The sequence below is a fragment of the Cyanistes caeruleus genome, chromosome 1, assembly GCF_971803275.1.
Source record: "Cyanistes caeruleus chromosome 1, bCyaCae1.hap1.1, whole genome shotgun sequence".
NCBI lineage: Eukaryota > Metazoa > Chordata > Aves > Passeriformes > Paridae > Cyanistes > Cyanistes caeruleus.
The window spans coordinates 113,321,657-113,338,815 of NC_141701.1; the positions used below are offsets into that span (position 1 = coordinate 113,321,657).

General features: G+C 35.4%; 2 protein-coding genes across 2 annotated transcripts in view; both read left to right on the forward strand.

Moving 5' to 3' along the window:
* Nucleotides 1–1,260, forward strand: part of SLC4A7 (solute carrier family 4 member 7) — a 95,496-nt gene extending 94,236 nt beyond the window's left edge. The window contains exon 26 of the mRNA XM_086850972.1: nt 1,054–1,260. Coding sequence (XP_086707098.1) covers nt 1,054–1,087 — 34 coding nt within the window. The 3' untranslated portion in view covers nt 1,088–1,260. The remainder of the gene's footprint in view (nt 1–1,053) is intronic.
* Nucleotides 1,261–4,811: 3,551 nt separating this feature from the next.
* Nucleotides 4,812–17,159, forward strand: part of NEK10 (NIMA related kinase 10) — a 68,472-nt gene continuing 56,124 nt past the window's right edge. Inside the window, 14 exon segments of the mRNA XM_086852871.1 lie at nt 4,812–4,917; nt 5,238–5,298; nt 6,422–6,546; nt 7,044–7,140; nt 10,281–10,395; nt 10,720–10,788; nt 11,188–11,242; nt 12,570–12,741; nt 12,743–12,806; nt 13,309–13,443; nt 13,674–13,769; nt 14,301–14,417; nt 14,420–14,484; nt 14,931–15,219. Of these exon segments, the coding sequence (XP_086708997.1) occupies nt 4,844–4,917; nt 5,238–5,298; nt 6,422–6,546; nt 7,044–7,140; nt 10,281–10,395; nt 10,720–10,788; nt 11,188–11,242; nt 12,570–12,741; nt 12,743–12,806; nt 13,309–13,443; nt 13,674–13,769; nt 14,301–14,417; nt 14,420–14,484; nt 14,931–15,219 (1,534 nt within the window). The 5' untranslated portion in view covers nt 4,812–4,843.

A 17,159-nucleotide genomic window follows, 5' to 3' on the forward strand; every position in this document is an offset into this window, starting at 1 on the left:
AGACATATGTGTGTGGAAGTTTTTGTGTGTAGCAACCACACAAAATAAGTTTTCATATTCAGTTAATAAAATGAAAGAACTATTCTTCAAATATTGACTCTGTGGGTTCTTCAATACAATTTCCTAGGGTAACAGACTATCACTGAGGATCTATTATGAGTGCCATGCTCTTTGAGATCAAGAGGGGAAGTCAGCCAGAATTCCCTTTTTTCCCAACAGACTGGATAAAGAAAAATACCTTTTAGGAATTTTTCATCGCCTTTGATGCTTCCTTTGCATTCATTTTGGCCATGTTTGAAATCCATTTATGTTTTGACAATAGAATGTTTCTAACTGCTCTTTTAAGGAGTGAATTTTCATCTGACCTTCATCTGACCCAGATTCTGGTATTAGATACATTCCTATCTAGGAACAGCATCAAAAGTCTTATTAAAGCAAATGTATCTACTGGTTCTTTATCCACCTTAAGCCTGTTATCCTTTGTATGATTAGACAGTGGAATTTGGCCACTGGAGGAATTAAGAAAGGAGTTTAGGAGAAAATCAAGCAACTAGTTGGCTTACAAACTATCCATATCCAGTAGTTATTGCTACTAAAGATTATAAGGAATATGAGACATCTTATTGTTGAAGAGACCATTACACTGTAATCAATGGGGGTTGATTAATCCTCCAATGCTTCTTTGTGGTTTTGTTTGTTTGGGGGCTTGTTTTTACCTTCTGAAGCTTATGTGCTTATGTCATCTGGGACAGATACTACACTGGGTCACAGATCAAGTCTGGGGGAATTTCTTTGCCTTCTGTTTCTCATCATGTGGATTCTTTCATTTCTGACAGGGTTCTTGGAGCATTTCTTGTCCTAGCCTTCATTCCAGTGCTGTCAGAATGCATCTCTCTTCCTATGTAATTAAATCAACAAAACTAATTAAATGTAATTATCTTCAATTAAAATGAATAGCATTACTATTGCTCTAATTTCATTGTCTTAAATGGAATTAAATGAGACTGTGCTGTAAAGACATTTTTCTTTCAACATGTCTCTGTTCTTTAATAGGTGTCTGATTTCAGTTTTTATCTGGCACAACTGAGTGTTGTTTGGTGTGTTTCTTATACATTCCTTATGACTGGTGTCATAGCAGGAGGATAGTTGTGAGGACAGTGAATAGCCTGGCTCCATGGAAATTTCTGCTGGCATGAGTAAAGAAGAAACACGAGGTGGGAACTTAGTGAATTCAAGAAAGTCAAATAACTATGAGAACAAGTAAGGGAATATTAATGTCTGTTTTCTGTCATGTTTCTTGATGATAGAAAGACAATGGAGTTGTTTCTGTTTGTCTGCCCCTCACTCGGGACATGGTGCTACTAATACCTACCTGATTTAATGACTGGCTACTGATGGAAGGGCTTTCTGCTCTTCTCCATCCATTTACACCTCTGCATTCCTGCCCTGTCAGCAGAGACACTCATCAAGGCACTGCAACCGAGCTAAATTGATAGGAAAGTAACAATGCAAAGGGAAGTGTATTTTTTCTGTGTGTTTAGCTCTCTAAACTGGCTCAGGTTTGGGTCAGATTCGCTGAACAGGTAGAGAAGAATTGCTAGCCAAAGGGGAAGGGAAGGAATGAGGAAAGCCATTTTCACTGGCAGCTGACTGTTAATTATTTAGTTTAATCTCTGTAGTTAGGTGAAGGGCATAACACTCTAAGCTGCATGGATAAATCCTCCTTTCTGCATGTTGTCCCTGCCCTTGTACAGTAGAAGTACTTTGGAGACAAGATAATCAGGGCTAAAGTAGGAGAGATTATTTGTAACATGAATCAGGTTTCCCAATCCAGTGAGCTGTGCATCTGAGATTATATTGGGTTAACAGACTAAAGAGGTCAGTGCAAGGTCAGTTTGTGACCAGAGCTGGCCCCTTTCTTGAAGGGCTTCCTGACCTGTGGTGACTTGGCCTCTAGGAAAGAGAGAGGTAACCTCAGGGTGAGTCCTCAGAGCTGGGTGAGGGCTGTATCCTTGAGTGACCAGTGTCCCTTCATTCTCAGCAGCAGCGAAGGGAGTTTGGCTTTATGTTTATCAGGTTTGATTATGTATAGGAACTTTTAGATCTGTAATGGCAACAAACCTTTAAAATATTTGTCATCTATTCCTCTGTTTCATCTTTACCAAGGTAGAGCAAACAGCAAAAGAATTGGAATGGCAGCCCTAAAGCAAGGTTGATTGACAGTTGTAAAATGTTCTAAATAATCACAAAGACCTAACAGTTGTGGAAATCGTAGCCATACTGGGAATCCTGCTGTTTCTGGTTTGGAGATTTAACCCAAGAATTTCACAGGATGCTGAAAACTTTAACGCTTCACTCTGTTTGCTCATGGACAAGATATTTGTGTGTGGTTTGGCTGGTGTTTAATTTGTTGCAATCTGTTCTTTATGCACACATACTCATGGTCAAGTAGACAATTTGTGAGTTTCACAGTATTTCCTACTGTGCAGACGTGAGGTGCTTATTGCAACATGTCATGCCTCAGTACTATCCCACAAGGTTGGGGTTGGGGAGAAGATATAAGAATATCACTGAAACAATACATGGAAATTTTTACTCCCGAGAATTCTTAATGTGCTTAGCAATGTACGTGGCTTCTCTTAACTTTTAATGCTCTTGAAGCAAAGGAAATAAATGCTTTGAGCAAACTGCATCAGTTTAATCTGAACTCAGTAGTTTTGTCTGCCGAGTGGTAGAACAAATCCTGTTTATATTTCTTCCCTGGTAATAACTGGTGCCACAGAAGTTTTCTGAGCTGTTTTTTAATAATCTTGAGCAGATGCATGGAAGAGAGCAGAGAAGTTTCTTGTGGATGCAGATCAATAATTCCCTGTGGTAGGATAAAGGTTTGTTTAAAAGACTAGACATGGATGAACTGGGCTTACAGGCCACTTCCGAGAGGGATTTAATAGAGTGCACGAGTTCATACTGTCAACAGTTGCATTTTGGGTAGTTCTGTGATTGTATAACTGGAAAAATGATGTGAGATTGTATAACTGGAAAAATGACTCTGATGTTCATTTGGAAAGGAACAACTTCTGGTAATTTTCAATGCTTTTGTTTCATGACCAGTTTCCTTCTTCTTCTTCTTTGCCTTTATGAAGAGGAGAAATAAAAATCGGTAGCAGAGAAATTTTACACTGCACAGCAAGAAAAGGAGGCCATCAGTTTCGTTACAGAAAATTCTGTTAAAGACACACCAAAAGAAACATCCAAACAGTCCAGTGAACAGTAAATTAGGTAGAAAGGATCAGGCAGTGGTATTATATCCTTAGTTTTTAAATTGAAAGTGCTCTCCAATATGCTACAGCTGTAGGATAATTCGACAGCCCCAGCCTGTGCCTGACCCTTCTCTTTTTTTCACGCAGAGGAGGATCTGCATCAGTACAGCTGCTTTTGTTGCAGCAAGAGATTCCTGTTGAATATCCTCTTTCCAGGTCTTTCTGTATGCTTCAAGGGCTTCAGAAGATTTTCAGTGAACAGGTGCTGTGTACTGTGCAAATGACTAGCTCAGGGCTTTTGTGGGAGGTCAGACCTATAGACTGAATGTTTTTCTGCAGGAATTTGATGTATGGTAATGTCCCTGATGAGGCCATGCTGTATAGTTCTGCTCATCCGTGGAAAGAAGCTGTGTGTCCCACTGCAAGGACAGCAGGTAGGTTTGGTATAAGGCATTCAGAAGACCTAGATTTTAAACTGATGAAATTTTTTGTTGTTCTTTGTCAGACTGTGTGATAGAATGGTTTGTGTTGAAGGAACCTTAAGATCATCAAGTTCCAAGCCATGTCAGAGGCACCTGTCATGATATACTAAGCTGATCACAGCCCCATCCAACCTGACCTTCAACACTTCCATGGATGGGGTGTCCACAACTTCTTTGGGCAACCTGTTCCACTGCCTTATCACCTTCACAATAAAGAATTTCCTTCTAATAAGTAATCAAAACCTCAATTCTTTTAACATGAAGTCACCATCCCTTGTCCTAACACCACAGGCTGATGTAAAAGTCCCTGTACAACTCTTTTGTAGGCCCTTTTAGTTACAGGATTGCTGCTTGATATCCCCCTGGAGCCTTCTTTTCTCCAGGCCGAACAACCGTACCTCTCTCAGCTTCTCTCAGCAGAGAGAAGTTGCTCCAGCCCTCTGATCCTCTTTGTTGCCCTCCTCTGGACTCATTCCCACAGGTCCCTGTTGTCCTTTTGATGGGGACCCCAGAGCTGGATGCAGTAATCTTGGTGGGGTCTCAGATCTCAGAAGAGTGGAGTAGAGAGAATCACCTTTCTCAGCTCACTGTGTCTAATTTTTTTTTGTCAGATTCCTCCTTTTTCTACCCTTCCTTTGACTTGTTTATTTGGATGATATAAATATTATATTCTCTGTTGTCTGGACAACAGCTTGTTGTTAACAACCTTGATATTGGCCTGTAAGCATTGCTGTAACATAACCAGCCAATTCACAGAGAGGAATAATGGCAAGAAGATGAAAGATGAGGAAAAATCCTAATAAAAAATACTTGAAAGAGCAAGACAGTATTGTCTACACATGTGTTGTAAAACCAAGGTTTCTGTATGTTGGGTTAATAGTTTTCTTATTAATATCTGGAATTTCAGAGGATATCCTGATATAATGCCCAAGGTTTCATGCTGAGAAAATGGCAAAGCTGGTTTTTTTTCCCTAAAAGCAGTAACAGTTGGTTCTCTAAGTAAATGCGTTCCTCTTGCTGCAGTGATACAATTCTTTCTATCTACTTTGTTTTTAAGGAAATTATTTTTTAGCCCCATAATGATAATAATAGTGATACACAATGCCTGATCAGGACAAAAAGCTGAGGAGCACAGAAAAAGCAACAGACAAGAAGCCTCCTGGGATCTCTAGGAGGTATAATATCTGACGTTTTACTTTGAACTTCAGCAGGACTCATGTGGAATTTGCACTGGCTGCCAAAGCAGAATGCTTCAATTTGAAATGCAGTATAAACATGACAACTGTTACTCTGGTCACAAAGTTTATTTACACCTTTGTTGATTTAAAGCATGATGGAGAAGCTGTAAATTATTCTGTGTGCAACATGTGGACACCAGGCAACGCTAGAAAACTTTATTTTCTGTCAGTAGCTTTGTTGCTTGTTGACCTTCTTTACACTTATGGAAATACTTTAATGTAACTATTAACATACACTGTTGTGTTTTTTTTCCTAGGGATTATTCCGATCTAAAAAGCCTTCAGTCTCTCTTAAGTGTTCAGTCAAAGAACCAAGAGGTATTTTTCAATAACTGTTGTTAAATGTGCTTTAGATTTATGATTAATGGTGATTATGGATTCTGGCATATGCTTAGAACATTGCATTCTGTAATGATTAAAACATGTTAGCAAAATCTTGAGTAGTGGATGTCTTTCTTCTTGTCTCTTTTTTTTCTTGGCAATGTTAGACCTTCTATGTGGGACAAATCACATTTTGAATGGGTAAAACCAATCCTCTTCCCATTCTACTATATCATATTTTTTTTATTTTAACAGGAAAAAATTGCTTTATTTTCCATCTTGAGCAGATTTTATCCAGCTATGGTAGCATATAGTAAAGTAGCCTAGCAGATTTGTTTTCCTCTGTGCCCTTTCACAGTGTCACATGAAGGTAGGCTTAAAGATGTGTGAGTAACAGCATGGGGGAGAGTGGTAAAGAATATAAAGTAAGATCAGCATTTTAACCATAAACAATTTGTCTTTGAAGAATAACACTTGAGCTAAAAATATCCATGGCATAAATACCAACTTACAGGAGAAAGTCAAATCTTCTTCACCTCAACTCACTTAGTGAAGCTTGTATTTGCCATTTGAAGTAAAGAAAACCAACACATGATGATGGGTGTGAGTCTTTGGAATCACAGAACATTTTCTCCCTTTCAATGCTGTAAAGAGATATGACAAAATGACTAAAGGATTCATCCATGTGAGGTAGGAGTTATGTACTTTCTACCTGGTTAGAGGCCTGGAATTACTTCTGAGCAGAAAGCTGAAACATGTGAGTTGCACAACCTAAAAAGAATGTGAAGACTATGCAATTATGGAACTGGGACAGGTAAGAAGCATAGATACTGAGCATGTGTTGCAAATTTTGTCAGGCTTGCTATCATGAATTTTAAAAGACACCATTTTTCACCTTTTTCTTACCTCTCTGTACTTGTTTTCCAGTCTTGCTTTGCATCAGTTTTCTACCATCTGTGTTGTTTTGCAGAGGGGGTGTGTGTGTTCTATAATGGCAAGTTTAATGTCCAAAGTTCAAGTCAGAACTTGAGAAAAGGTACTTTTGCCTGATAATATTCTCATAAAACTTAAAATGCAGTGCTTGCCTCATGACTACTATCCCTTCCATCCTTCGTTCCAGCTTATATATATTGAAAGTGGTCAAACCAGTGTGACAAGAACTTGGCAAAATGTCAAAAGCAATTAACAAAAGTCCAGTGGTCAATGGCAAGAATCAACAGAAGCTGTTGAGCTTGAAAAATTTAGGTAAAAATAATTTTAAAAAAGCTGATGATGACACTCTTGTATCTCTGAACATCTTTATGTATTTAAGGGTATCACTTGGTTGAGGTGTTGAAGGCATTTGTATTTTTACATATGTCTGTTACTTGCACTTTTCATGTTAATATCCAGTATTTGAGATGAGAATGACATATTTTTAATTTTTTAAACCTTACTGTTTGTTCCTGCCTTTGTAAGTTTCAAATTTTCCCATTCAACAGAGTATACTGGTGAGAGTTAATAAACTCATTTTAAATAGTGATAATTGCTTTATTTGGAAAAGTTATACCATTCTGATAGTCCCAAATTATGCATGAGACAGACTGTTAATGGCTGGCAATCTGAAATCATGTTATTCTATGGTAAATGCTGATATGACATTTCTTAGTTTTTGCTGCTAATGTTAAATTGTAGCAGTGTAAAACTGTCTTGTGGCAAGCTAATTTGCAATTCACCATTTTTCTTTTCTTCTTCCTTATCAGCATGACCTACAAGAATGAGAGAAATTTTAGCAAGCATCCCAAGCATCAGCTGTTTCAAGATATCTTTACAACTTTAGTTAAGGAGAGTTACCTGCAGGTCAGTATATGAAACACATTCATAAACAAGAAGGGGGGCCACTTTTTCTTGCCTTCCACGAAGAAACAAGATGCTTGCATAATATCCCATATTGTTACAACAATTCACCTTTCTGTGGAAATCACCAGCAGTACTTCATAATCTCAGTTTTGAACAACCACTTGTGTATTGGCTTTGAGGAGCAATGCTCAGGTTAATGGGACAGAAGAATGAAGGACTGGGTATATGACAAAACTTGGATGACCAAAATTCTAACTGCTATGTTTTCTTGATAATTTATCTGTATATGGTGTCTGTAATCTATGGTTTGCTTTTCTAATCTATTTCACTGATTCTATTTGTATTTTATGGACTGCTGCCTTTATAGGGAGAGGCCAGTGGCTTCCATAAAATTCAGATGAGTTGATGCCGCTTGTTTGTATTTATTTGTATTTCTGAGTGTAACAGGATTGGAGAGATTAATTTCTTATGCTGCTCTCATTTATGTGAGGAAAAAGTACAAGACCTTAAAAAAATACAGAGGGCAGAGAAATATATTTTTGTGGAAAAAAATGCATTTTTCAGGGTTTTTTTACTATATTCCTTTGCAGTGTATTGTATTTTCCTTTTTAAAGCCCAAATACATTTTCTAAAAAACCCTTAAGTGGTGCAGAAGTTTAAAGAAGGAATCCTAGAGCCTTGAAAGGTATTAATGTATAACTTCTAGAATTTACAGAGGAATCTAAAAACACCACATAGTTTACTTAGACCTTTATTCAGAACCAAGTGGGGAACTAGGGATCTCTTCTTTGATTATCTAAATGATAGTGAGTTTAGATCATTTAAGTGATTTTTAAATCTTGTATCTCTTTTTTGCATGTGAACTCAGTACTCACCAGTGGGAGGTCAGTGGCTCAGCTCCCTTTGCCAAAAATCTAAGAATAACTTACACTGTGATTTCCCAAGTTCTGTTTGTACATTCTGACATACTTGGCTTATATTTTGGTTTTCTTTGGTGGTTCCTTGTGATAGTGATATGGCAAAAGAAGCCTCTTATGTTTAGAATGAAAGCACCCAGGCAAGGTTGATGAAACAAGCATAAATTAGTAGATATGTAGATAAGCTGGATTATACCCTGGTGTATCTAGCAATGTGTGTTGCAAATGTAACTGCAGTGGAAGTGGCTCTCAAATGTTAACCAGGCTCAGGGAATGGCTGTCCACCAAGGGAGTATCTTCAGGCCACCTTAAAATCTGTCCTGCAAATTTTGCACACAGGTGTACGGTTGCTGTTTTCTTTCCATGAGAGTTTTGTGTTGTTCTGAAGTGGCCAATTATGGAATCAAAATGAAAAATGATATTACTTTGGGCAGAATATTGGCATAGAAGTGCTGAGAGTTTATTAGTATCTGTTTGTAAAACATTTATTTTTATGGAAGTATTTTTAGCTATTGGCCTCATTCCCAACTACAGATGATGAAATGGGAAGAGAACTACCATGACCCATACACTTCTTCTGTTTCCAAGAAACCTATCTAAACAAATTTTGTCCTCTCAGTTAAAATAACAACAAAAAAACATATGTCAAAGATGTCTAATTTCAGGTTTATTTTAAATAGGGAAATGCGGATATATACTTTGAACAGGCAGTGGAAATAGTGATTCCATTACTGGTATTTTATGCAGGATTACTGCCCCTGGACACATTCTGCAAACCTGATTTGTGTTTTCTGACATGTCTTATGCTGGACAATCATATGGAGAAATATAAAGGAGGAAGTTCTCTGTGGAAGTACAATCCTATTTCAAGAACATTTTAACTAAGTAACAATTTATTCCCGGCATAATAGAATTAGAGTTTTTGAAAGCCAGAATCTATTATGATAATTCAAAAATATTTTAAATATAGCTATTTTTACTTCTGTGGCACCCATATTTTTGCATAAGTGTATTTTGTGCACTGAAGTTTGCTAGGTGGTTTCTCATTTATTTTGCTCTTTTGAGCCTCAATTCAGCCACTAAAAGTTTATATCAAAGTACAGTTAATTTGTTCTTAGAGACAGGTATGTACTTTCCCTCATCAGTGGTCCAGTGATAATAAGTGACGGCTGTTAATGCTCATATAATGAAATAAATTTATTTATAACTGCTACTCTGTTTGAATATAAATGGTATTAAAAGTGCTATGGTATGCTATGTTGAACAGTTGTAGCTCACTAATTGTCTAGTCAGTTGGTTCGGAATCAAGCTGTTTTATTGAAGTGTTCAAACATTTCTTTTATTGCATTTAGTTTATAACTTGCTCAATTTCTGATATGTCTTATGTCATGTCTGTTGTTGCTGACCCTAGCAAAGAAATGGTAAATCTCCATAAGAGATGGCTTGGTCATTGCTCTGAGCCCTAGACTTGGAATTTGACTTTGTCATATAGGTATGTAAAATTCCCATAATGCAGTTAGTGAAGGAAACAGAAAACTCCAGTTTAAATTTCATCTCTTGTGGTTTTATTTATCTACTTATTTTAAATTATTCTTAACTTTTTTTTTTGTTTGTTTGTTTGGGTTTTGTTTTTTGTTTTCTAATTTTCCTGTAGGAAATGCTCCACAGCCTGGGTGGAATTGAAAGTCTAGCTCAGGTAGAAATCCCCATAGTACCTTTGTCCTTTATGTTACATATCAGTTTATTATGATTAGAATGATATATACTGTAAAAAGCAGTGTACAGATATTCTTGGTTTGTGGGGAGAAGTGACTCTGTTCCTCAATTTTCCCGTGAGCAGTTGGTGTGGGTTTTTTCACTAGTTTTCAAAACAACTGTCCTATAATCTAACTGCATTCATCTAGGTCTTCTGGTTAGGAGACTTAAGAAATGCCTCCTGAAGTGGGAGAATTAGAAAAGTCAACACAATTGGTTCAGTCCAAAGAAACTGTAGACTTTTGAATGGACATGAGAAAAGTCACCCTGCACTGTAGCAAATGACTTTGCAAAGAGAAAAGTACACTGCATAAATGAGTTTTTTTAAATGTTGAAACAGATTTAAACCTTGAGGCTACACTACTATTGCATTGCAGAATATTTTTTCATGAAACAGATGCACCACCTACAGGCTCAACCTGTGCAGAACAGTCTAGGATTATGAAGTCTTCAAACTCGTTTTCCTAATGGTGTCCTTTATTTTTCCTCCCCTACTTGCAGTATATGGAAACAGTAGCGAATCATTATCTTAATTATGGAGAAGAGCAGCAGAATGTAGACAAGTTGGTCAACAAGACATTTAAGTGCAATAGCTGATAACAGAAATTATAAGGCTACTCACAACTTTTTGTGTGAGGCTTAAAATGTTAAAAATACTTGAGGACATCATTAAGATACTATTATATTCAATGTAGGCATCATCACACTAGTGAAAGCTAAAGTTCCTGTAGAAAAGAACAGCTTGTTAAGTAATACTTCTTTAGGAAATTAGTATCTTTTTGTGCATTGAAATAAAAGAGTAAAATGAGCTACTTATGGTTCAAAGAACTTATACAGTATTTTACTCTGTTATCTCACTGGTAAAATGAAAATATTAGTGAGAAAGAGTCAATTTATGTGTCTTCCTTTGTTCAAAAGCTTGCTGCTTTTAAAAATCAAATAGAATGGGTTATAGCAAGTGGAGCACATAAAGTAAGTTCTCTATAAAATTGGTAATTTTGTTTAATTAACTACATTATGGAATAATGCATGCTTTTCAGATTTGACATAGGTGGGACTAAATTCCTTACTTTGTCAGGCTTGTAAGGTAAGATAATCTGTCTTTTACAGATGTATTAGTAGTAAAATAAAAATAATTTCTTCTCTGTAAGGTAATTGGTCTGATATATGATTGACTGTTTGATATAAATAGATTGTAAACATTTGTTCATATAAAAAGTAATGCTTATGTGTCCTGAGCTACACATTACTATGATTCAAAATGTTTTATATACTTTTAAAATGTAAATATATTTTAAAGTTTTCTTACACAAATTTCTGCTGTGATTTTTCACTTATAAAGTATTCTCTGTGTAAATATTCTGTGTCAACCCAGATATCCCTTGCTATAGATTGCCATTAGTCGAAGAATCTATACTTAACTATTTCTGGTTTGTGGCTAAACTGAGATACAGCTGAGATCAAAATCAGTGTAAGTAGGGTTTCATGATTCTCTCATATTGCAGAAAAAAAAAGGCAATTGTGATCATATCATATCAGACAAACTATTTTTAGAGAATCTAGACAAATATGGAGTTAACTTAGATATAAATCATGAACAGAAATACAGGCATGATCTTAAATTACTGTGCTGTTAAATATAAGATGAATATTAAGTTTTTATTTCAGGAGGCCTGGTTCAGTGTTCCTTCAATTGTTTAATTATCCCAGCTAAGATTATTAACAAAGCATTACTGAATTTCAGTGAGAAACTAATCTTTCAAAAGACTTTCAAATTTCATAATACATCACTTATCACCTTTAAAATTCTGAAGAGGTTTTTAAAATTTCATGCTTAACTATTTCACACATATAAATGACCTCACATGTGACTAAGAATAGAGAAAATTAATATATGAAAAGATTTTATTTAGTTTCTGGGTTTGAAAATTATTTAGGTTATATGTAAATCAAAAGTTAGATGTAAGAGAATTTGAATGTAGACAGGAAGATGATGAAATTCAATTACATTTAAGGATAATTTTAAATTCAGATATGAATCTGAATTCACATGTTTCATTAACTACGCATGGAACTTCTTTGCTCAAAGTGGAAATGGATATCCTTACCCATATTTTCTATAGGAAGTTGGCCTTCATTGCAGTTCATGAAAGTCTTATATAAACCTTTTAAAGGATGTAGCCCATCACTTTCTAAACACAATATTCAAACTATACTGGAGAAGAATCATGCATTTCTGTGCTTTCTGTGGAGCTAGACTGTTTGTGTTCCACAGGTGGACTTTACAAGTTCATGCAATCAGTGCTGCTTGTAGTACTAATGCCATTAATGAGAAGGTGGTACCATGGATGACTGCAGCCCACCTGGCCACCTCCCATCCTGGCTGGGTATGCCTGATTGCCTCTGCTGACAGTTGAACTAAATATAAATATAAATATAAATATAAATATAAATATAAATATAAATATAAATATAAATATAAATATAAATATAAATATAAATATAAATATAAATATAAATATAATTTCATGCTTTGTGAAAGTTTGGACCACTGTCATCTTTTATTTTTTGATTGTCATCTTTTATTTTTTGAACCGTGACTTTAACCAGATTACACTGACTTTGCTTTCTTTAACTTTTTTTTTTTTTACAGGAGATCTCTATTCTTTTTTAAACTTCCTGTGTTTTTTTCCCTTTGCTAACTGACATAAAGTAATGATAGAGTTATTAAAATGTTGTGCTGATTTTTTTTTTTAGGCTTACAGCAGAGTTGCTATGACTCCTTTGTGCATTCTCACAAGTCAAAGAATAAATAAAAATGTATAAAGGAGTTCCAGTCTTGCTCAGTTTACTCCATTCTGATCACATCAAACTTTTGTGGAGTATAGTTTGGATTCTGGCACAGGTCTGTAAAGATCCTGAGACTAGTTGTGGAGATTTGGATCTGGGGTGGAATCAAGCAGTTCCTTCATATATTACAGGAGTAGGTTTTCAGTCCTCAACATCGTGGTAATTGTACAAGACTGTTTGCTCTTTTAAGATATATTTGACCAAACCCTGTTTTATCAAATAGCATCTTTGGCTTGTTCAGCTGTATGTGATGCCAACAGAATTTAAAAGGCTGTTTAGAATGTGATGAAGGAACACTATTATTTTCCAGTCTTTCATATTTCATTGTTACCCTAAGATGTTTTTCATTTTTTTCTGTGTATAAACTAAATAATGACTATTTATTTAAGTCATAAATATGGCACTACTGTCTGGTTAGTTTTCCTATTAATCAGACACCTATTTAGTGAGCTAGAATTGTGAATGTAAGTGATGAGCATGGTAAAGGAATTTCCTGTTTAAAGGCTTGTTTGCTTTTTCAAAGTGTATTAGCTAATTTAGTGAAAACATACAAATTTTCAGAATTTGGGAATGGTTAACAAAGACATATTAAGCCATGTTTAACAATGCAACTTGAACTTCATTTTGTTTTTTCTTTTAGGGTAAGAATCTGAACGCTCTTCAGTTGGAAGTTTATCTGGTGCAAGTGCAGCAGGGAGAATCCAGGATCTTCATTTGTCAGATGAGCTGAGTCCTGATGAGATACAAGAAAGTTTTTTCTCACTTCAAGCAGGTATATCAGGTCTAATATTTATAAGGTCTAATATTCTGTTATGTCTTTACATACAGTTGTGCAAAAGGATTCAAAATATTGCAAAATTGTAAATTTTTATACCTGCTTTAGGGAGTAGGAGAATCAAATTGGATTTTTTTATTTGCAGATGTGTGATACCAGCACGTATTTTCAGAAAGTATTCTATTGTTAGAAAGAAACAAAGCATAAAGTATTAATGTCTTCTGTCCTTGTCACAGCTTTGGCAGCGGTCTGCAGTAATTCTGGAGCAGACAGAATGTGTTTGACTCCACGGCTCTACTGCACAGCCCAAAACCTAAGCTTAACCATGGTCTAAGCTTAATTCTACCTTCATGAACAGCTGAGGAAAACATCAGGAACTGCAGAAGGGCCTCTGCGGAGCTGACACCTATTCCTTTCAACTGTTCTAGAGAGGAGTCTTCATCAGGGACCTTGTCAAGTAACTGTGAGCAGTACTCCAACTAAATCTACCAATGCCCATCTGTCAGACTTACAAAGTGGATAGAATAGTGGAGGACACATGGTTGCATGGAAATGGAAGCTGAAATCAGTATGGTTTTCACAAAATCCTGCTGAAGGCACGGGTAGACTTTTCAAGCTATCACTTTTGGTGTTTCTCCAATTTATTTTTATTGAGACCTGAATTTTGTTCCTGACAATTCAAAATATGGTGCCACATGGTGACAGGAGATCTATTGCTGTAATTTCCTTCACCTCTAGAGATAGAAGCATTGCTTTATCTGCTCACCGGCTCTCTTTGTGGTATCACTTAAAATGTAACAATGATTTGATTCTTATACACATTTAAGCTTGTATTTTAGGATGTTGACAACTTGTCCATTGGTATTGGTTTTATCTGAACATTGATTTTTATTTGTGGTTTGCATGTAAAGGGGCACTATTAATGCTAACTTTTTTCTGTTTCCAGGCAAATGGAATATATGCAATAGCAAAGCTGATTTTATCAAAGAAAGGAATGCTGAAAAAGCCAGTTTATTACAGGTAGCTCCCTCTATTATCATTGCACAATGAAAGTGCCAGCAGTCCCTGGGAATTTTTTATGAACAGAAGTTTATTTTAAAGTATAGTACAAAAAATCATATTTAAAGGGGAGGCCCCCGCCCCCAAAACAACAAATAGCCCAGGAACTAAAAGTTAAATAGACTATGACAAGTAGTAGAGTGAATAGTGATATAGATTTCCAGCCATATTGTTTTAATTTTCTTTTCAATAGAGAGTTATCTACACATATCTGCCTGCTGAGTGAATCAGGCAGTGATTTCCTTATTGTTCTGTGACATAAATTGAAGAAAAAATTGGAAAAAAAATTAGTTGTGACATAAATTGAAGAAAAAATTGAATAAAAAAGAGTAGAACTAAATTAAGGTCTATCTGTCTGTACAAATTAAATTTTAAAAGCTAAAAAATTTTAAATATTTAAAAAATATTTTTAAAAATATTTTAAAAATATTTAAGAACTATTTAAAAATATTTTAAATTCTTTTAAAATGCACTTTTACCTCAAGTACTCTATTTTAAAATGGTTTCTGTATAAATATAATGTTCTATTAATTTCTTTTATGAGATTGTACATAGTCATGGAGCTTATAGAGGGGGTGCCGTTGGGAGAACACTCTTACTCTTTGAAGGAAAAGCAACAACAGTTTATAGAAGGCAGATTATGGTATATATTTATCCAAGTAAGGACCTCCATTCTTTTTGCCAGGATCTTCCTACATGTAATTAACAGCACTATGTTTTTAGGCTAAATTACAAAGTAATGCTTATTACATCAATCACTAATACATAGCTGTGAATTTAATGTGCCTTTGTTTAGGTTGTAGTTAAGAATCTTTGTAAGGCTCTTTCTGTTTGTATTTAAGCTTTATCTGGCTTAAAATATTTAAACTATAGCTATGCTTCAAGGCCTGTTTTTATTTAAATTAACAAGAATATTGAAATAGCCAGATTATAGAACAAGTGCTAATGAACATACAAAGTATAACAGCTGTCTATTCTATTCCAATTCTGACATGAAATTGTTTAGTATCCTTCAGTTGTTCCCAGATCAGCTGCAGTGAGGTGCCATTTGTGTAAGTCTATAGTAGTGAATATTCTTGATTTATGCTTCTTTAATCAACACTGTGGAGGAAGGAACCTAGGCAGGTTCTGGGACAGACTTTGAAACCAGTATGTGTGTGAACAGTACAAAACATGGCACAGTTTTAGTCTTTGAGCAAATTAATACAAACTGGTACACACAGCAAGCCTTGCAGGCAATTTAGATCCTGTAGCTTTTGAATTTTGAATCCTGCAGAATTGTTGTGAGAAATCTATATGCAAAATTCCATCTCTCTTCTTAAATATAACAGGAAAGTGTAGGCACATGCACACACCCATCCACAAAACACTCAGCTATAAATATTAAAAACTGTTGTTTCATTGTAAATATTTTTACCTCATGATGTACATATTTATATTCATTCATTATTAAATTGTATGTGCTAAATCCCCTCAGATTCTCAGTAATGATGAAGTTTTGAAAGAATGTGATTTGATGGTGCATCTGTCCTTCTGTCCTGAGTGATGAAAATAACTAGTGAAAATATGATTTTAAAGTATCATATAATTGTATTTTATATCAACATACTGCCACTGAGGGGCACTCTTGTCTCAACAACCTTTCCTTATTTTTAGTCCATTCTAAATACGGATAAGTCTAAATGTGCTTTCAAGTGTAAGCTCAAAATTGCCCTTGAAAAGCATTTATATTTCTGTCAAAGATTTACAGGAGTTCAGGAAAACTGGAAGAGCAGAAACTTATTTGGATAATTCCTACAGCAATTAGTTCAAAACTGTTGCAGCATTTAAACACACTTTATTTAGTCCTACAGCTAGTACAAGTGTAGTACCTATTGAATTTCTGGGGAGAGCTGAAGAACTTTATTGTTTCTGAATTTTATTAAGCCTTGTTTTTTTTACAACCTTAATGAAATTAAGATGAATTTACTTTCTCTCTGATGATAGTATGTACTGTATAGATTGCATGCTGAGGTATTGTTCTGAACTCATACAGTCCATGCATGCCAAAGACTGGGTCATTTATGATCTTAATGATTACATCTCACAATAGCTGAGGATATGTGCTGTCCATTTAGTACATTTCAAATGTTCTTGGTGAAAGTTTGTCCTGATTTCAGTTGGAATAGAATTAATTCTCTTTCTTGTAGGTAGTACAGTGCTGTGTTTTGAATTTAGTATGACAGTAATGTTGATAACACACTGAGGTTTTAGTTGTTGCTGGGGAGTGTATACTCCTCAAGGACTTCTCCATTTTCCATGCTCTGCCAGTGAGGAGCTGCACAACAAGGTGGGGACAGGGAGTACATCCAGAATGGCTGACTTGAACTGGCCCAAGGGATATTCCACACCATGGAATGCCATCTCCAGTATATAAACTGGTGCAAGTTGGCCAGGAGTTGCCAATGCTTGTAGTCTGGCTGGGCATCTTTCAGCAGGTGGTAAGCAACTGCAGTGAGAGTAATTTGTTTTTCTTGAGTTTTGTTCTGCCCTACCTCCTTTTAATTACAATTTATATTAATATTATAATAAATTATAATACTGTAATACTGAAATATTATAATATTTTTTTTTGTTTCTGTTCTTACATTGATGCATGAGTTTTATTTTCTTTTTTTGCAATT